The sequence below is a fragment of the Vigna unguiculata genome, chromosome 3, assembly GCF_004118075.2.
Source record: "Vigna unguiculata cultivar IT97K-499-35 chromosome 3, ASM411807v1, whole genome shotgun sequence".
Lineage (NCBI taxonomy): Eukaryota > Viridiplantae > Streptophyta > Magnoliopsida > Fabales > Fabaceae > Vigna > Vigna unguiculata.
This window is the reverse complement of record NC_040281.1, coordinates 9012961-9034710: the sequence shown is the minus strand read 5'-3', so window position 1 is coordinate 9034710 and position 21750 is coordinate 9012961. Positions and strand designations below refer to the sequence as shown.

Sequence of the window (21750 nt, the reverse complement as noted above, 5' to 3'; positions counted from 1 at the left end):
ACTACTGAATCTGTGTCTGAACATGAGAGATGAATAAATCGTGAAAAAGTAAACGTGGTAACACAAATTCTCAAAATTGTCCTTTTTCACCTGCATATATTCTTTCACATCATTGCTTCTTCCTTTTTCTATTGGACTTTTTGGACATTTTCTATTAGAGTATAACGGATCATCAATTAAATATAATCGATAATACACTCATTCAAAGCAAAAAATCAACCTCTCTTATAAGAACAAATTTTATATACCATAAAATATCATGAAAGACATTTTATTCATTATTTTAAAAAATAAAATACAATTCTTTTTTCTTTTTTCAAATAAATCACAACTATTTACAACTTTTTCTATTTTTTAACATTTTTTTCTTTAATCCAAACACTAATTTTCACTCTATTATTATTATTTTCTTTCATTTTCACTATATATTCTATCCATCCATCCAAACAAAATATTAATATCAAAACCAAATATATTATTTTTCCCAATAAATGAAAATAATAATACATTTTACAAGCAGGATTACTGAAAAATTAGTTCAAGAGATAGGTTATATTTATATTTATCTATACTATTACATAAAAGAAATCAATTATTCTTTTGGTATATACATTTTTTTAATGAGTAATATTTTTAAACAAAAATATTTTTTTAACCGTTTTCTTCATTTAGTTTTTAATTTAATCGTGTTTTTAAACTAAAATAATTATTTATAATAAAAAAATGTATCTATAAAATAAATAACAAAATTATAAAAATCATAGACTGTTTTTTGAATATTTATAATGAAATTTTTTATTGTAGTAGTGTTATGCTATTAAAATATAATGTTACTTTATTTACAATAAAATTGTAAAAATTATTTATACTTATTTTCATAATTAGAATTTTATTACGTATTTCCAGTCGTAGTTAGAAGATAAATCTTATTGAATAATATCCCATATGATTTAAGTTTATCCGGTGGTGGTTCTCTGTTTGTCGATATATGAAGATGTACAAAAAAAGAATTGTGACACTGATTGTGCAAATAGGAACATGTCCGAAAACAAAGTTTGATAGATTAGGGTTTTGGGAGGAAAGTAATGATAATCACAGGCTATAACCCAGGGAAAGAAAATCCCAATGCAGATTTGAACACTGATAGTTGGAACTTAAGCATGGCAGAGTAAAGGGTGGGGCAGATGAAAAAGTAAAAAGTTGAAGGGTGCGTGATTTGTGGAGTGGGTGTGGGACGTGAAAACTCAAAATAATGAATGTGATTGGGTACACTTACACACACACACACCATGTGCCCTCTATGCTGCTTTCTCTATATTCTGGACTGCACCTACCCTTTTCACTGTCATTGCTCAAACTGCATATAAAATCCATGGTTAGGTCACCCATGTGAATATTAGCTCATCATTTCTTCATTCAACTCATACAAAAGGCGTGTGAGTTGGGAATCAGTTTTCGATTGATTTGGTTGCAGTACCTAAAAATGGCAAAGCAAAATTTCTAGTAGGTTGCCTCCCCAATCTTCAACGTTCTGGTTGGAAGTTTCAAGTTACAATCCAACAAAATAAAATCCCAATCCCAATCTTCAAACATTTTTTTTATGTTCAAGATTCCAACATAGGTACGTATACAAGATTTTTCTTACAGTTATAGAAGATTTTTGATACAGAATCAATCATGCGGGGAATTTTTTATTATAAAGATATAAAATTAATAAGACATGACCAAATTGATATCATTCTTACTTAATTTTTAAAATAATGAGTTTATTTATGTAACATTTAACTTTCTTATTTCTATTTCATATGTAAACTTCTATGCTATTAATACCTCGTAATTAGATAAAAGATAATAATGGAAATTGTGATAGCCATCTTAGAGAGATGCAGAAAGAGAAAGTGGTGGTGAAGAAACTTCCATGTCTCATTCGTGCGTACGTGGAAGTGTGGTTGATGAACACCGAAGATCTATTTTGATTTTGACCCCATAGGGATAGGGTGAACCTCAGGCTGTCATTGATTTTATAAAGTAAAAGTGCAAAGTTCAATTCTTCCAAATTAAAAGGGAAAACTAAAAACAAAGGAAAAGAGATTCAACTACTTGACTAGTCTAAAGACAAAAAAAAGTTAAATTAGTTACAATGTGTTGAAAATGGTTGTAAACATTTGATTTATAAAAATTTAACATATAGACTAATGATGAAAATCTATCACGGAGGATGAGAAACATAATTTAACTCAGGATTATTCATATGGTATCTTTCAGATATGAAATCATATGCAATTACATATAGCAATAGTATTAGCTCCAGGTTTAGAATTTTACTGAACATTTTGAACAAGTTGTAAAAAAATATATTTTCTTCAATACAAAGACACACAGTCAACGCATCAAAAGAAAAACATCAATTAATATATATTTAATTATTTGTTTTCCTCAAGTTTATGTTTTAAACATTAAGCACATTAAGATCATGAAGGAGGCAAGTTTAAATCATAATATTCATAACTATGGTGTCAAGTAAAATAATTTTCTTTAAATTATCAATTAATATAGATTTAGTTACTCGTTAGCTTTCCATTTTGGTTGAAAAATTTTAAGTTACTATTCTCTTTGAAAATTTACCCAATTACATTAACTACATGACATATGTCAATTCGTGTTTTTATTTTCTTAAACTTTATTTTTTTTTAAATCTTTCTATTGTTCACATGTCAGGTCTCATGGTATGACATGTGATATTGGCAAGGTAGTGTCATATGTCGGGTTTTTGGAGTTAGCTCACCCTCGCGAGATCACGATCTTTTGTCCCTTCCATTATAGCATGTGTGTCGTGTAGAGCATAAGGGGCATGATGACTTGATGTCATTCTCATCTTCCTTCGGCTTATCACCGGCAGTTTGCTCAAGGTTCCAAACTCAATCTTGGTAACTAAATATGAGTGTTGCACTTGTTACGGGACTTAACCTAGCACCTCACACGAGCTGACGATAGTCATGTGTCATTGTCTTGTATTCAATTAGGTCTACGTCTTTTTTATTCAATTTAGTCCCATCTTTATTTCAAAATTGACCGAATGTATCTCGCTACATTGAAACCAAATCTATTATTTATATAAGTATTATATTAATATTTTTTATTAAAAATGATTTTTTAACATGTTACATTATTATTGTATATTATTAATCCATGTTTTTTTATAAGATTAAAACTAATGAAGTATAAATGTTCTTACAAAAATAGTAAGTATTTAAAACTAATAACATTAAAATTAATTAATACATTTATACAAATAAAAAATTTTAATAAAAATATCAATATAACATTTGTACAAATGATAAATTTAGTCTCAATTAGTTTTAAAGGGACAATATATTTAGTAAAATATTTGGATTAAATTGAATCATAGAAACATATACAATAATTAAATTAAGCACAGGCAATGACACTTGACTCATGTGACAATGTCTTACCATATGGCACTGACGTGACTTGACACATGGACAACAAAAGATTTTTCAAAAAAAATTAGAAAGAGAAATTAAAGAATTTTTTTAAAAAATCACGAATTAATGCATAATATAGTTCACATGGTTTGTAATTTTTTTAAAAGACCTAATTGAGTCAATTTTTCAAGATTTGTGATGCAATTGAAACAAAAAACTAAGTTGGGATCAACTTGAAACTTTCTAAACAAAGTGGGAACCAAACGAGTAATTAAGTCATTAATATAATGGAAAAACTAGTAGTTTTAGAAATCACATATAAAACATTATGTGAGGAACAATTTCATTTGTTGTTACCTACAATAAAAAAACATTTATCCATAAAATTTTCAAGTTTATTTGAGAGTAACTTAATCATATCCATAACAAATGTATTTTTTAATATTATCTCTGACTTGCATAATAAAAAGAATTATGATTAATAAACTAAAAACCTTGTTTTTCTCTCTAATGTTAAAAATATAATCAAATAATAATAAGTCAAACCATTTATTGTAACAAAAAATAAGAATATAGCATAAAATTATAAATGAGGAAATTAGAAAAACTTTAGGTTGAGACACAAACGACACTATCTTTAGAGAGCAAATAATCACACTACACAAGGCAAGACAAATAATGTACGCTTTTCTACTAATATATAAAAACTCGTCAGATCGATCGAGTATAGTGAAAAATCTCTGAAACTTACGAACACCAATATTTTAAAAAATGACATAGAACAAAAATATAAGAATAAATTAAAATAAATGTGATTAAATAAAATAATAATTCGTAATAAAGATAAAATTGTTAACCTTCAAATAATATTTATCCTGATGAATAATTGGAACTTGTTTGCTAAATAATGCTTGACTTTTTTTAACATTTTTATACAAGTCTACAAAACTTATAGAAACAACTCTATTTCAAAATATAACTTATTGACACCAAAATACAAATTATATATGCAATTTTTCGTTCTTCATTATAAGTTTATGCAACTTTCTAATTATTTGGTATTTCATATAATAATGAACACAAAATGTATGTAATAAATGTTGATGACAATTTCCCCTTTCTCATAACATTATCTGTAAATGAAAAACTAATATCACAAAAGAGGAAAAAATTATCCATGCTTGTAGATATCTATAGATAAAATCTTATAATGGATAGTTGATACATGCGGATAATGGGTAGATATTTCAATACCCGTTTATAAACGGATTAGATGTGAGTATCATACTATTTGTACTCACAGATATCAATTACCCGCACAAGATTAAAATTAAAATTAAAATTAAAATTAAATTTATATTTTATTAAGTTAAATTTAATTAAAATTAAAATTTAATTTATATTTTATTAGATTAAATATAATTAAAAATAAAATTTAATTTATATTTTTGTAATTTATTTAAATTTAATTTTAAAAATTTATAAAATATTTCTTTTAAATATTTGTGGGTATCCACATGTACCCATAAATTTTAAAAAATCTAGGAGTATTTTTTAAATGGGTATCCAACGAATAAATATGTGAATTTTTTTTGTTGTGGACAAATACTATCCATATCTGACCCTATAAGTTCTCATTCCTGATCACAAATACTGAAGGTAATATCATATGCTTAGATAACTCAACTTTTTTTTTTAAATAACCGGAAGAATGTGTCAACTATTTAATTACCTTAAAATGTTTATGAAAATATGAATAGTAAGTGTTCTACCCCATTCAATAGCTTTATAATTCTTAAAAATTAAAATGTACCATGATTTAAATATCTTTTTCTCCTTTTACCCTTCCTCCACTCCAAGATAGAATTGTTTTATTAGGTGCGGTAGGAATAGGAAGTACTTATTGTACACTCCTCCATTTACATAGCAATTTTATTCATAAATATTTCGTGGCCAGATATTTTTAACATTTATAATCCTATATAAATTTTAAATATCATACACTAATATAGTGATAAACCTTGTGGTTGTCCTACTTAATGCTTAAGTAAATGTTAATGTTTTTTTTATGAAGTTGGAGTGATACGAATGTGTACTCTTGCTAATCAAATTTATTTAAGTGGGCTCAAAAAGTTACAACTTTCTGAGTAACCATTTCCTTATTCTAAAGCCTTACTTAAGGGAAAGCAAGATCCTTCTTATTTTTTGTTATAAGTAGAAGAGACGCTCCAAAGACTACTTATATAACTTTACTAAAAACCCACTACATAGAAACAATTTTACCTACCCTTATGTTAAATCAAATCGATGTTTTTTCTCTTAATTATTTAATAAAGCCTAGCATTCTATTTTAATTTCTTCAATAAAATTTAAGCGCAACAAGCCATTTTTAAATCACTATATTTTTATTTCTGTAAATTAAATTCATTTAAAAAAATTAAAAACTTAAAGTTTTAAGGCATACATTTTACATTTAATTCATATTTCATTTTTATTATTAATTCAAATTTTCTTTATTGGCCTAAATTTCCTTTTAATATTTTTCACTTCACAATATTTTTTTATTTTCGATGAATGATAAATAATTATATATTTGTTAGCAATAATAAATAATAAAAGAAAGAACCGGAACAAATATACGACCAGTTATCCATTTGTAAATTATAAATAGATTCTCTTGAATTAAATTTTAACATTTATGAAAAAGAAATACGTATTCTCTTTTTGCAAGTACTAAATAAGTTGAGCTTATTAAAAATATATAAATAAGTATAAAAAAACCTATAAAATTTCCACATGTTTGGAAATTTTTTCTTTTTGTAAGAGTAATAACAAAAAGAAAATTATTTGTTTAGTATGATGTAAGAGTAGAAGATAAAGAAATGGATAATATTGTAACATACCAAGACCACTCAGTTGAGAGTATCATAAACACACTAATGTGACCACTGATTCAACCTCTTTATTTTCTCTTGAAAAAAAAAACATAGGAAATCAACGAAATGAAACATGAAAATATTGCACAATCAGCACAAAAATGAGGCAACAAAAGACAAATTTATTGTGTTTTGCAGTTGAAATGTAGTGGTTTGATGTGGAGGAATTCATTTCTTCAGAGTTCAGACATAAACTTAATTATGTTTTTTCCTTTTACCCTTTATTGTTGTTGGATGAAGAGAAGTTGAATGCGTAATTGACGGAACTTCCATTACTTTCTGCAATCTTTCCAAAGGAATAAATTATAGAAAAGTAAAGGAAATATGAAGGGTGGTGGAAGAGGGCGTGCACTTGTACAATATTTTATTTTTATAATTTTTATAACAAATTCGCAATTAAAATTCTTTTTTCCAATCAATTCACATTGTTTGTCGTTCTCAAGTAAGTAATGGTTACCTAAAAGAAACATCATTTCCATCTACCAACAATGACAAGTTCATTGTTAACCATAGATATATTCATTTCATAATTCAATGATCAGGATTTTGTTAAGGGTTTTTAGAATAATAATAACAATAAAAAAATGGCCTCCATAAATATTATGTTTACAACATTGTTTTGGTAATTGTGTGTAAAATATATTTTTATTACATTTGTTTTCTTGATATTTTACTTTAAAATAGAATTATAATGATAAGGATAGTTGAGTTTGTTTTAAAAAATTTATCTTTATACATATAATGTTAATTAACTTATCACATGAAATTAAGGAAAAATTGTGCTTACTGTTTCACTGGTCGTGTTAAACGATACTCACACCCTTCTAATATACATGCACCTTCTTTGTTTTTAATGAAATGATACTCACAATCCTCTCTAATTTTGAAATGAACATTAACCTATGTTTTCATAAGATGACCGGTACAAGAAATTTATTAAATAATAACTAAATTTAGTGATAACAAATAATTAATTACTATCTATTTAGATTTCAATTTATAAATTAAAAATTATTGGTAATTAAAATAATTTGTATTATCAATAATTGGTCTTCACATTAGTAATTAAAATAATTTTTATTATAAATTGGTTACTAACATTATATATACCAAGGTTTTAACTACAAAAAAAATTAGTCTCTATACTGTTTTCAAATGATTAATTAGGGTGTGTTCATTTGTGAAAAAATTAATTTGAGGGAGAGGAAGAAGATGAATTTGAGTGAATTAGAGGGTGAAATTTGTGTTGTGTTCACTTTAAGGATTTAGAGGTTAAAATGAGTGAATTTAAAAGTAAAGTTTATCAGTTGATTGGATGGGTGTAATAGATTAATAATTAAGTTTAAGAAAAACAAAATTATCAAATTATTCTTGATTTTTAAAAATAATTTAAAATTATATTTAGATAAGTTAAATTTATTTTAGAAAAAAATATTAAAATGAATACATTAAAATAACATATTTTAATACAAAAAATATTTATTAAAAATTTTAATAAAAAATTTAAAATCAATAATTACTTTTAAAACTTTTTTTATAACAATTTTAAAATTTTCGGTATTAGTTATTTTTGTAAACATAATTTCAAAAGTTATATTTTTACATCATTATCATAATTAAACTGAAAAATAAACTATAGGCATAAATGTAATTTGTCTGATATCCCCTTAAATTATGACATAGCATATATGATCAGAAAATAGAGGAATCTCCTCTTTCTTCCTGTTCCTCTCCCTTAAGTCTGCTGAAGTGAACCATTACATTACTTAGAGACCAATTTCTTTGGTAACCAAAATATTGATAACTAATGTTAGTGACTAATGTAGAAATCAATTCATAATAAAAACTATTTTAGTTACCAATTTAGAGATTATATATATATATATATATATATATATATATATAATAAAATAGAAACTACTTTAGTTACTAATAATTTTGAATTTATAAATTGATATCCAAATTAATCACTAAAATTGATTATTATTTACAATTTTTTTTGTACTGGACATTCATTTCAATTCTTTATTTGAAACAACATGTTGGCTAAAAATTAAATAAAAAACTATGAAAATTAAAGTTAAAGTTTTTAAATAAAAATTCAAATTAAAATTATTTAGTTATAGTAAAGTTATTTTGAAATTTACTGAAGATAATTTGGAATCCACCAAATATTTCACCTAGTGTTTCATCATCTTTTAAACATATCTTTTGTTATCTTTATAAGGTTACAATTTGTAACTTTTTTTTTCCACACCATATATTTCTATAAACAATGCAAATTGTGTCTCGTATTTTCTTCATAATTTTGCATCTACAATACTTGTATTCAAATTTTGACAAAACTGAGTTAATAATGTCCCTTGTTTTAGTCTTTGATCGAAGAAGATTGTATTCTTTGTTTGTATTATTCTTTTTAACTTAGAGATTTTTTTTTTTATTTTACGCAAATTATAGTATGTGGATTTAACGAACACCTTGATCATGTCCTTCCATTTAGTGTAGTCATTGCCATTGAAGAGAAACTTCTTATGTCATATAATATTTGGTAGAGAAAAAAGACACAATAAATAAAGTTGAATTGTGTTTTTAAAAAACTTTATGTACTTAAAGAATTTTTTTAAGATAATTTGAAAGATTTTTTATTGAAAAGACAAAAAGGTGAGATCCAAAACTTTTTATACTATTTTATCTTAGCCACACCGAAATTATGTCTAGTTCTTGGTAACTTCTAATTTCCGATAAATAAAAAAAAACAACTTTTACAAAAAAAAACATTTTTTTGAAACAAATTATAACCAAAAGTTCAAGTATTTTTTACTTCACTAAGAAACTACCTCAAGTATTCTTTACACAAAAATATCTTCAAGTTTTATACTCACTCTTGATAAATTAGAACGGAACGGTTGTTGCAAACCACAATATTTAAGATAGACTAATATGAAATATGAGTTTGAGTTTCTTAGCTAAAAATACTTGAGAAGAGAATAACATGATAAAATATCTTATTTTGAAATTTTGTGAACGAATTATTTCGTGAAAAATATTTTTCCATAATGTTAAAAAGATAAACATAGGATGCTTTGTTTAGAGGAAGGCGATGTACAATCTATGACATGTCAAAGTGAGCCAACCCGGCTCACACGGTTTGACTCACCACGAACCGGGTTGAAAATGAGTGAACCTAACCCGGCTCACTTTATGGTGAGCCAGAAATTTTGTAACCCGGCTCAACCCACCACGGGTTGGTGGGTTAAGTGGGTTGGCTCACCAACCCACCTAAAAAAATTATTTATTTATTTATTTTTTAGTATTCAAATATTTAAATAAATTTTTAAGTAACCCATGAGATAACAATCATAGCAAAATCAAGAACCAATATTTTGATCATGCTCACCACCAATATATGAAGAATTATTTTCAAGAAAGTATCCATATAGTCTAAGAAAGAATGGCTAATATTACAAATTTTCTGTCATGCTATTCAACAAAATATAAATTAAAAAACTATACAATTTTTTTCATACTAATTTAGAAAAAAACTGTTTATAAGACCATTACTTGAGTAATTTAGTATAAAGATTATAATTAAAGATTAAAGTATCAACATATATAACTCGACAATCAAATTAATTAAACATTCAAACTATTCAAATATAATTAAGCAACATTTTAGCATTTAAAAATATGAAATTGTGAACAAATATAATAGGAGTAGTAAATAATTATTAAAAAAATTTAAAAAATTTAAAAAAAATTTTAAGAAAATGTTGGTGGGTTAAGTGAGTCAACCCACCTTCAACCCGGCTCGAACCCGTTTAACCCGTGAGTTAAGTGAGCCGAATTGAGTTCAACACACTTTTGAAAAAGTTAAATTTTTCTCAACCCAACCCGGCTCGAACCCGTGGTGAGCCAGGTTGGCTCATGGTAGACTAATACGTTAAAACATGCTTATTTGTATGCTTTCAAGAGAATATACTATTTCTGATCTACCAATAATATTTTTATTAAAGTAAGAGAAATGAACATATTTAAAAACTATACGTGAGTATACTTTTTCTCAAAGACACAAATGAGGTGTGGTGAATATTTTTACATTATAGGGTTTAAGTGTTATTTAATTTGCATGAGGGAATATAAATAATGTAATTTCTCTAAATATATCTTTCTAAAATTAATTATGAGAATCAACTAAATAGTTTTGAAATACATTTTATATTTTGTGAGGAAGAGTTCGAAATGTATTTTTTATATTTAGAAATAACATTTCAAAATGTATTTTTATATTTTAAAATAGCCATTCCGAAATTAAATGTATATGAATTGTATTCTATATATTCTTATCTGCATATAACTGCGTTCATTCCTAAGTAAGTATTCTAAAATATTAAAAAAAAATATTAAAATGAGGGTGTGCATAGCGTAAATTTGAAATTTGCTTTTTACTCAAATTAAAAAAGATGTAGAAAGACAGAAAAAACGTATTGGAAAAATCAACCCGTTTTGGGTTACCAATTTTAGTGAAATTGTTTGTAATCTACACTCTATACTGAAAAATTCAAGTTTATTCTTATACTTCTGTCTTTGAAACATTGCTCCCATTTTCTTTTCCAATGTGTAATCGAATAACATGAGATTGGAACGTATTTTTCCTAGTGAGAAAAAAAGTAATAATAAATTGTTGATTCCAACTACAAATACTTAATTAAAAGAACATGCTGAAAAAAAAATAGAAAAGGAACCGCATAAGCTTAACAGAAATACGTTTATATGAAACTTGTTACTTTGTCAGAATCATTTACCGTAGTTTTGATCTTGAAAGGACATATAACTTGAAGCATGAGTGTTCATAATCTTCAGCTTGCAAAGAATTTTTCTCTTTTTTGTTCATTTTCCCACCAATATGCAATCCAAATATAGAAAAAAGAGTTTGGTGACAAGACAATGTTGTTTTGTGATTTGTTTTTGTAGCACTATTATTGATTGTATAATAATATTATAATCTTTCTATAAAAATCTTTTAAGAATCCACGCAATGGGCGGGTTTATATCTATTGTACACTATTAACCTAATCAACCATAAAACTCTCGAGAAGCCATGCCAAGACTGGGAACATGGTTACCTCGTAAAGCTGCAATATAAAAAAATGTAACGCAGCCTTCGAAAACAATATTCTAATCAGAAGAATCTTCAGAGACATCAGAGTCTGAGCTTTCTTCTTCATTTACAATTCTGTTTGCAGTAGCATCTGAACCCTCGCTCATAACATCTGCATCTGAATCCTCTTCATTCTCTTCAATGCCATTCTCATTGTCATTGTCATCTTCAGAAGCTTCAACATCTTCATCACTTGTTCCAACAAGATCACCCTGCCATCGGCTGGGATTACCATTAAAACCTATTTCCCAGTTTCCTTGATCATATTCCACAGCTTGGCCATTGTCATCAGATTCCACTGCTTGGCCATTGTCATCGGATTCCACTGCTTGGACATTGTCATCAGATTCAGCCTCTTCAGTGCTGTTACTAACGTTAGCAGTCCCCATATGGATGGGGGTCATAGGACTTGCTTTTTCATCATCCCAATCCTCATCCAAGTTTCTTAATGATTCTCTAGCAATGTTGTTGCTACGAGAGGCACCCCTATGGTCTAGCAACAGATCTTCAACAGCCTTTTTCCCCACTCTTCTTTTCCGGACTGTTCGACGACCACGTCCTTGTGATCCCCCTCCCTGTTGTTTTACCCTTTGATTTAGATTCCCGGCAACCTTTGCACTGTGCCGACGGCCGTTATTTTGCTTGGTTTTAGATATACTTTTACTCCGTCCTTTGAGAGCACTACCTCGTCCTCGTTTGTTGTTGCTTTGCACAATTTTCACAGTACGAGATTTAACTTTCATGAATTCATCATGGCCCATGTCTACTGTTTCAGCCACTTTAATAGATTTGGAAGCATTGTGTCTTGAAGGAAGCTTCTGCAAGAGAGAAAAGTTAAGATGGTTGTTAAACATCAGATTAACACAAGAATTCCAGCAAAAACAGTCACACCTTGTCCACAAAATATAACCAAAAGGGCCTAGTATAACAGCAAACATGGCAACCAATCTGTTTGGTGAATGTCCTCCTGGACAAAATAGTTCAACTTCATTTTGTTTCAGATAAAATAAAATGGGAGCAGAACCCATAGCAAACATTTCATGGTAATGCCTACGATATTAAAAGTTCGAGTGCAAAATAACAGGGAAAATGAAATAGACTCACTATGTACTGCCTATCTTCTTTCTCCTCACGAGGTTCAGGTTTCTCATGCAGTACGTAGACAATTGATTCATCAAACTCAAAAAGCCTGAGAGACACGGCTGAAGTGGTCAGTGGAACCCATGGAAGTACAGCAACTGATTCAGGATCAGCAGAGGTTTGTGCAGCACTCTCTGACATAGTGTTCAACCCCAACTGTTCCCCTGTCGTAGAGAAGGTTGATGATAGAAAGTCCCGCTTCAATGCTCTCTCAAGTAGGGCCAATATCTGAAAAATGGATTGTTACATTTAGAAATGACTGAGTACATATGAGTTCTTAATCTCTAAAATGTTTGATAAGATATGGATGACAATTTTAATCAAAATGGCAAACCTGTAGCAATTCCTCTACAGAAGATGATTTGCTCAACTTCACACTCCAATGCCTCCTAATATCTTCGATCCAATTTGATTGAAAAGCTTCAGGTGGAATAGAAACCTGTAAATCAGAATGTGTATATAATTATAATATATCCTTCAAAAAGTACCATTCTAAAATTGAATGAGAGAAATAGTCTCCAGGTAAGAATGTAAATCACCAATACCATCAACTCACCTCAATATAAGCTAGCAGGGCCTTAAGCAATCTTGTCCGTAAGGGAAGAGACGAATCCAAAATACAAATCTCTTTTGATAATTTGTCTCCGCATTGAAATGCGTGTTTAGAAAAATTAAATCCATTATTTGAGGGAAAAGTTCGGTGGCAACAACTGCAATGGGAGTCTTCAAAGAAATAAGGATTGAGACAGATATCACAGACGACAACCTGAGGTTTGCATCTTTTCTTCCCATATTTCATGGCGCATAATTTTGATGAGTTATAGCATTCTTTCCATGTCCACTTTTGAAAATCTTGATACCTTCTCAATGCAGATTTCTTGTCGCTCTCACTTTTCCCAAGCTCAATTTTGAAGGATGAGGAAGTTTCCAAACTGTCAGAGTTCAAGCCACAAAGGGTGCTACTGGGACTGTCAGATCCAGTATGGCGATCAGGACTGGAATCTGTTTCGTCAGCTTCATTTTTAACACATGTTTCGCCTCTGCTTCCAGCTTTAGAACATTGAGTATTATTACGGACATTTTCCTTAAAGGAACCCTCAACCTTTTGCAACATTAGTCGCAAATGAGATTCCCTGACCCCACGCGAATCAAGGGAATTCAGAAGCGCATCAAAGGCCTGAAAAATTAGTTTAGTAAATTATAAAAAATTAAGACAAATAATAAATCTAAATTTAAAAGCACAGAATGCTGGCATTTAAAAATTAAAAAAAACGAGTGCCACATATTACTTGACAGCATTCTATCTTTGGCTAGCCGTAACTTAAAAACATTAAAGAATGATACTTTTGAAAGAAGCAGACCAAATAAATATTGACAATAAAAGGCCAGAACTGTGTTGATTTATTTTAGCAAGAGGATTGCTCAACTCATTTATAAGGGGTGTGTAATGCACACAACATTCATACCTAGGATTAAAAATTTGGAGCATGAAGTTCTTAAAGAAATTAGAATTGAGAAAAGGATCGGTTGATCTTAGACAAAGGTTTTTGAGCCTAATTTAACATAACAATGTGAGGTAAGGACTGTCTCTTATATACTCTTTTCAAGTTCTATTTCTAGTCCATGTGAAACTTAGTCCTTTTCCAATATCATCATGCCAAACACTATTGGGCTTGGAGCATGGATAATATAATAGTTGGCTCTTTTTTAATGGAAGTAGTGTACGAGGAAAAGGAAAGTGTTCGGTGGTAACCAAGTTGAAGGGAGATAGACTTGTGATCATAAATAAGGAAACAAATAGGGAAATATGATGAAATCTGAAGACCACTCCAAAGAGATCATTTAGGATACTCAAAATTCTAAAATATTGTGATAATAATAAGATATTATAAATTACTTTCTAAATAGCCTAACACATTTTAAGGTTATCCTTCTTAATGTCATTTTCCAAAAGGACAACAGATATTGATGGATAACACAACTGAAATATGAGGAAATGAATTTAATGCGGTCTTCAAGAAACTGGACGAACCAACTGGTCTGACTGGTTCAATCATAGAACAGACCATTGGGTAGTTCAGCCAGGCCACAACAAAACAACAAATACAAAAGCCAGCTCCACAAATAAGCCAATGACCCAACAAACTGGTCTGTTTGCTTATAAATGGTTCTTTGTTTAATTGTTGTTAGAAAAATGCTCAAATTTGGTAATATGCTAGACTCAAACTGCTGGATGTAACTCCCCAAGGTTTATGAGCAAACCATTTTTACCACCTAATCCAGTAGAATACCTCTTGGTAATATTTACTTTACGCTGATATAAACAATATACCTTCAGTTTGTAATACAAACAGACACTGACACAAGTTCAACCATGGGTTAATCATTAACCATAAACCAATGCTTTCACTGGTTCAATGCTCAGGCAATTTTATGGGTATGATGTCTATTGAAGTCAGCAATGAGTTGATAAGAGAAAGAGGGATTGCCATATAAGGAAAAGAAGAAGGAAAAGGTAACTAGACCACACGCAGTTTACCTCTTCAGTATCAATCAGCCTCCAATTGCCATCAAGAAATTCAACAAAGATCCTGCCAGAGCCAGGATCATTGGAAGAAGCAGATGCAACAAATTGCCAATAACGGTTACGTCTTCGATCTTGCCCAAGGGGTAAGGATCTGTAGGCACACATCTCCTCTGCTATGTGGAAAATATAAGATTTCAGCTGAGACCGTGACCTTTTTGAATACTGAGCAAATGTCTGAATCTGAGGGTTATCTGGGCCACCAGTGCACAGATCTTGAACGGAAGAGTGTTTTTCAACAGACAGGCTCTGTACACCTAGAGCTGCTTTTTGATTTTCTGCAGTGCTGGGAGAGGGCACATTATTACTATTGTTGCCAATATTAATGCCAAGCAACGAAGGGCTTTGGTTTCCCTCCATGGCGGGACAAGAATATTGTACTTCAACTTTATTCCCATTAAGAGATGGAAAATCAGATTTACTGAAAATATCATCTTTTAATCGAAATTTATCCAGTTGTGCTTCTGCCCACATTTGTTTCTTCAGAGCATTTGCTGCTTCCAAACGATCCTGAACAACAACTCATGTCAATTTGATAAACAACACAAAAAAAAGAAGTTAAGAACAAAAAACATTATATGGAATAAAGTTTACCTCAAGAACAACACGGATTGAATTTCCTTCATTTGCCACACCAACCAACACAACAAGAGCATTTAGACGCTCCTCTACACTGAGGTCAGAATACTCTCCTTCTGCAAGCCCTTGAACCCATGACTCTCCGGGCTTGCTTTCATCAATTTCCATATTATCTTCACCAAGATTTCCAACGTTCAAATCTTCACAAGCACCAGGTTTCCCGGTTACAGCAATTGGAGTATCAACCTTCTTGGAAGAACTCTCAGGAAAACGAGGCAGATCCTTATCAAACTCACCCTGAAGTCCAACATCATGGCCCAAATTTTCTTTTCCATTTGATGAGAAATCATCACACGGTTCAGATGTTTTGTTTGCACTTGAAGAATTAACCAAATCATCAACTTCAGGGTCCTCATCAATTTCGTCACTCTCTGACTCTTCTCTTTCAACATCATCTGTATCCTCCTCAGCTAGAAACCCATTTTCAAATATCTGAATTTTCTTTCTTGCTTCTGAAAGAATGGACTCGGCATCAGCAGGGTTCTTTCTAAATGCCTGACGTACACAATATGTTGATGGAGCTATTCTTTCAAAAAGCTTGGTATCTCTTGTTAAAGCAACAGAAATTGATGCCTCAGGTGTCTTGCTGGTCGTCAGATCTCGAAGACCAGATTTCTGACAGGTAAGAAAGAGACATAAGAAGTCAAGAACAAACCAGACAGTACAAAAGATCACTTAACATGAATATGCAAGTATACACGCACCTGAATTTTTTCTGCAAGCTCTAGTACTGTCAATCCCTTGTCACCCTCAAGGGATAGAACATGAAATGCTGCAAATTTAACTGTACCAGGAGTTAATCGATGTCTAGATCTTCGAGGGGCTAACAGACCTCTCTCCTGCATTTTTGCGACTGCATTTTCAGCTGCTGAACCGTTACGAAGTTTAGAAATGATATCTTCACAACTTCTTCCCTGTATTTTAGATATAGATTTCAATCACTCATTGGAACAATAACATTAAATCCCCAAAAGGAAAGCCTTTAAATGCTTACTAAAACGCATGCAAACCAAAATTGTCAGCAAAAAATTTAATGATAACAAAAGTTTCCCAGCTGTTCAGGATAAACAAAAATAGCTAAACAATAAATCAGCCAACTGAAAATTTATCTTATATTGCCTTTAATCAATGCGGAGGTATTCACATAAGGAAAGAATCTTCAAAACGGCATCTAAAAATGATAAAGTAAAACTAAGAAATCTGAACCTCGTCTTTATTATTTGCATATGAACAGGTAGCACTTCTTTTCTTTAACTGTGGTCCATATCCTGCAGATAAAGCTAGCTGTCGGAAAATTTCTGGCCATGTCAATAGATTCAAGTGCTTATGCCAATTCCTTATGTCAAAGCCCCATGCATATGCCTAACATGACAAAGGCAAATATTACATGAATGGAGTCTGCTAAATAAAACCATTTATCAGAACAAAAACGAAAAAATTTCTAAAAATCCTTGAACTTACGCCTTCCACAATCTCTGGATGACCACCTCCAGAGTTAGCAGCACCATTTTGGTTCGATCCTAATCCTGTAGAAGGTGTCCTTGCAACATCTTCAATGTCTTTTATTACCACCTTAAGAAGAGCAACATGTATCTCACCCAATAATCTTGAATCCTGAGAAAAAATCATTTCAACACCCAGAATGAACAAAACTAGTTAAACTAATAGCATGAAATCACTAGCAAAGTCCAGACTGACTCACATAGTCATGAAATGCTTGAACAAACTCATCTAGAGTAAAAGACCATAACTCCAGAACATCAGCAAAAGTAATCAAAAATCTCCAAACCTGAAATAGAACAGTACAGCTTTCAAACCTTCAATTTAGAAGTATTAAGTAAGATAGGAAAGTAGCATAACTCTGACTCAGCAAACAACACAACATACTAAAAAGATTACAAAAGAATAACTACAAGAACTATATATTGCAGAAAGATAAATGGCTGAAGCACAATTTCTTAATACAAACATCAAAACTAGATAATAGAGCAAACTAGGAAAAGACCAAAGGAAATATACAGGTTTACCTGATCTTAGTCAAACATACATGCAACATTAACCCAAAAAAACTGAAGTCCTTAACTATCTTATACAAGCAGATATAACAACATTAATCTGTTATTTCAAATAATAAAAGAACTGTAATTATAGATCACTGTCAGGACCAGAGCAGAATTGGGAATGCAATGAATGGTAAATTAAGGATTTTGTATACTATGCGTGTGAAAAAAGGAAAAAGAGATTATAAGAACATACCATGAGAAGATTGCCAACATTCTTCTCTGAGTTGATCCAGGGTTTGATTGCAAATGGCTTTCTTAGCTTGACACTCTTTGGTGGGAAAACACACAATGAATCTATAATGTAAGAATAATTTTTCAGTACTACACGTAGAAATACATTCCCTTTTTAGTTTTCGAATAAATACCGAGTCCCTCGAAAAGACCGTTTATATAAAAATTAAAGACAGCAAAATAAAAATAAATTGCTCACCCCTAAATGACTCAATATGTTGCAGAGTATCAAAATCAAGATGAATAATAGAGGAAAACCCCTTGCTTGTGGCAGCCAACTCCATCATTTCCAGCTGTTCATCCTCAATAAGTTCCATAGATTCCTTAGCTATTCTACGGGCAGTCGCCTTCTCAAGGGCAGCTTTCCTTCTCTCTGCTTCTTTCTCTTTGCGAAGCTCTTCTCTTATCTTCATTTTTTCTGCCTTTTATGGTAAAATATGTGAAAATAAATCAAGTATTCTCAGATGTCTAAACATAAAAGCTATCATCACAAGGCTTGCACACTCACTTTTAAATTTTCTTTCAGCAAAAATTTTTCCCTCCGCTCAATTTCGCGTTTTTGCTCCCGTTTTGCTCTTTCCTCTTCTCGTTGTCTCTCACGCATTAACCTCTCTTCTTCCTTCTTTCTTTCACGATCTTGTTTCTCTATTTCTTTTCTCATCCTCTCTTCATTCTAAATATGAGGGGAGGAAATAGAGATTAATTCAAAGAATGTGAGTGCAATTCATTTCAACTGTTATAACAATTATTATAGCAGGAAAAAGTGAGTTCATTTCAATGAAACCTTTCGTCTAAGGTTATCTTGCTTCTCAATCTCTTTCCGGATTTTCATCTCATGCGCTTCTACATCACGAACATCATCACCCTACATCAATATAATTAAAATTATTAAACCACACTTTACAAAGAATCAACTAAAATTTAAAAGAGATCACTTAGAAAAATTACAACACTAACAAATAGCTCACAAATACCTTTCGTTTCTTCTCAATCCGTGTTGCATTGTTGTTATGCAAAACTTGACCACTAGGTTGAGCATGGTGATTTTCTGGCACAACAGTTTGGTGATCAGCAAAGTGAGAGCTCGTTCCAACATTAAGTATGGATGGGTCAAATTCCCTAATTGGGGCGGTATTATCACCCCGCGTAGGAGACTGATACGGAATCAATTGCTTATCTTGTTGAGACAAAAGACGAGCACGAAATTGACCTTGACTAGGACGAATTCTAGGTACAGTTTCATTTCCAAGAGCCAAATGAGGATTTCTGGCAGGACCTTCCATTGCATCATGTAAATGAGATTTGCTGAACGGTCCAGGAGTATCAGACCTAGGGCCAGACTGGCTCGGTAGAGATCGATAGTCACGGAATGTCCTTGCCATAGCCTAGAATGGAGCTCAACTTAATCAAGCTCAAATAACGAAACTAACTTACAGTAAAAATAAGCATCAACGTGAAGGCAAATAATTTAAACAAATATAACAGCATGTTCTTCAGTTCCTCAAACTGTTAAGAAAAACAAACAGATCGTTTGCACAAAGAGGGTATTTAAAATGATAATCTGTGTGCCAAGGCAAGCCAAAAGACACTTAATTAAACATCATAAAGATATACTTAACCAAGCAAAAACTAAAAACTACTGATAGAAAAGAAGTAAACACTAAAATCTAGACATGATATTAATAACTCAACAAATAAAAGCTTAGGCAACCTCCAACCTTACCACCAATGTCCTTTTCAAATTCCAATTTGTGACCAATAAGCAGTACAGGAAAAGTTTCATTTTTATTAACCAAGCTTGCACTGTTACAGCAGAAAGAAAACCAACCTTATTGGCTCTACTATCATGTCTTTCATATATTTTACTGTCATAGGCAAAATTGGGTAGCTTCTGCTGTTCTGTTGCTGCTGCTCCAAAAGAGAAATATACAAGACATGTCAGTAGCCAAACAAAGGTCATACACCTATAACAAACATTTACCTATTTTTCTAGCTATTTGTTTAAATTAAAAAAGTAGAAGCCCTAGAGACGGAGAACAAAGCCGTATATGATAAGTAATCCAAACGAAATATAAAGCACATCTGTGAGAATTTTTCACGATGCCAAGGTAGAGAAGAAATGCAAGGAAGATAAAGCAATCTAAGTTAAAACAGGACCTAAATAACAGAATGTACAATGTAAAAGAAACAACAGCATTCAGTTAATTCAGCAAGTTAAGATAGAATCACAAGTTTCTATGATTTTTTATATACCTAAAGGTGCTCCAAAGGCATCTGGAGGCAATGGATCAAACTCTACTCCTAGAATTGGTCCATCTTCCCTCAACGGCTCTCCTAACTGCGCCTCAACACAAGCAATTGCTCTATTCTCCATCATAGCCCGTGGGGACTCGTAATAACCAGGCACACCCCGAGGAACAATGTTCAGGGGCTCCACTCGGGCATAAGGGCTGGAACCTGAACCGGACCCGGATCCATACTCATTACCAAGCTCCGAGGGGCCCAGCATGGGGTCATCTGTAGGTGATTCCGGCAAAGGCTCTGCCACCATCTTCCGTGGCAGTTTCTTGGACGTCAAGTCCTTCTTGTCCTTCAACCTCCTATGGCAGAACCACATCTGTAGCTGCCGATCCGACAAACCTAATTTCTCAGAAAGTTCTCCCCTCATCGTCTCCGACGGATAATTATCCACTGATAATTAAAAAAAAAAAACACAATTATTTCCCAGGACCTAACCATAAAAAAACACCAAACTCCCCAATTAAAAAATTACTGCAACAAACAGAAGACAACAAAAACTCAAGAAAATTGAAAATTGAAAATTGAAAATTGCTAAATTCAAGAAACAAGAGGAGGGCAAGGAACGAACCAGCATAAGCCTTCTCGAGGGTTTCAAGTTGAAAAGGGGTTTTCATCTGGCGCTTGGGCTTGCTCTGCCCCTCATTAGAATTCACAATCTTGTTGTTGTTATTCTCATTGCTATCATCGTCTGTGCCACCCCTTCTCCGATTATCCTCTCCCTCGGAACAAGCCTCTCCCTCCATCGACGAAAACCGATCAAAGATCGAGACTTTCCTATCCCCGGTTCACAAAACCCCAGAAATTGCAGAACCCCTAAAGTACAAGAAGCAGGAACAAAAATTAGGGTTCACCAGGAGAAGGAACTTCTGTTCTTCCTCCAATTCTTTATGCCTTTCTCTCTCTTGCGATCAAATCCCAATTTCGTAATGACGAGGAATGGAAGAGCACAAGGGACGAAAACAATAACATCGATAAATAAAGGGTAAAATATAACAGCTGTGTGCAATGTGAGGATTGAAAAGATAGAACAAGGAAGAAGAATAAAAGAAGTAAGATAAAAAACAATAGTAAGATAAGAATATTAATAATCGAAAATCAAAAATAATAAACGAACAACAACAACAACAGTTGCTCTTGACTGCTACTCCTACTATAATTCCACCATCACCACCTCCACCTTTCATAATAATTCCCTTTTTATTTTTTTTCGTCTTCGAATAATAATCTGATTTCTTTTTTTTTTTTGTTCTTT

General features: G+C 31.3%; 1 protein-coding gene across 3 annotated transcripts; it reads right to left on the bottom strand.

Moving 5' to 3' along the window:
• Window positions 1–11332: 11332 nt before the first annotated feature.
• LOC114178513 (homeobox-DDT domain protein RLT1-like) lies at window positions 11333–21741 on the bottom strand. Of its 3 annotated transcripts, none has more exons than XM_028064464.1 (18): window positions 21067–21741; window positions 20451–20888; window positions 20026–20108; window positions 19172–19582; window positions 18982–19062; window positions 18706–18870; window positions 18397–18619; window positions 18160–18260; window positions 17606–17692; window positions 17365–17517; window positions 17110–17265; window positions 16608–16817; window positions 15859–16518; window positions 15220–15774; window positions 13237–13857; window positions 13015–13119; window positions 12645–12908; window positions 11333–12358 (listed from the first exon to the last, which is right to left on the bottom strand). In XM_028064464.1, the coding sequence occupies exons 1-18, from the start codon at window positions 21239–21241 to the stop codon at window positions 11558–11560; spliced, it is 5289 nt and encodes a 1762-aa protein (XP_027920265.1). In that variant the 5' UTR covers window positions 21242–21741; the 3' UTR covers window positions 11333–11557. The 3 variants fall into 3 exon arrangements, with proteins under 3 accessions (XP_027920265.1, XP_027920267.1, XP_027920266.1); XM_028064466.1 differs by having other exon boundaries at window positions 20026–20102; XM_028064465.1 differs by having other exon boundaries at window positions 11558–12358; window positions 20026–20105; window positions 21067–21740.
• Between the last annotated feature and the right edge of the window lie 9 nt (window positions 21742–21750).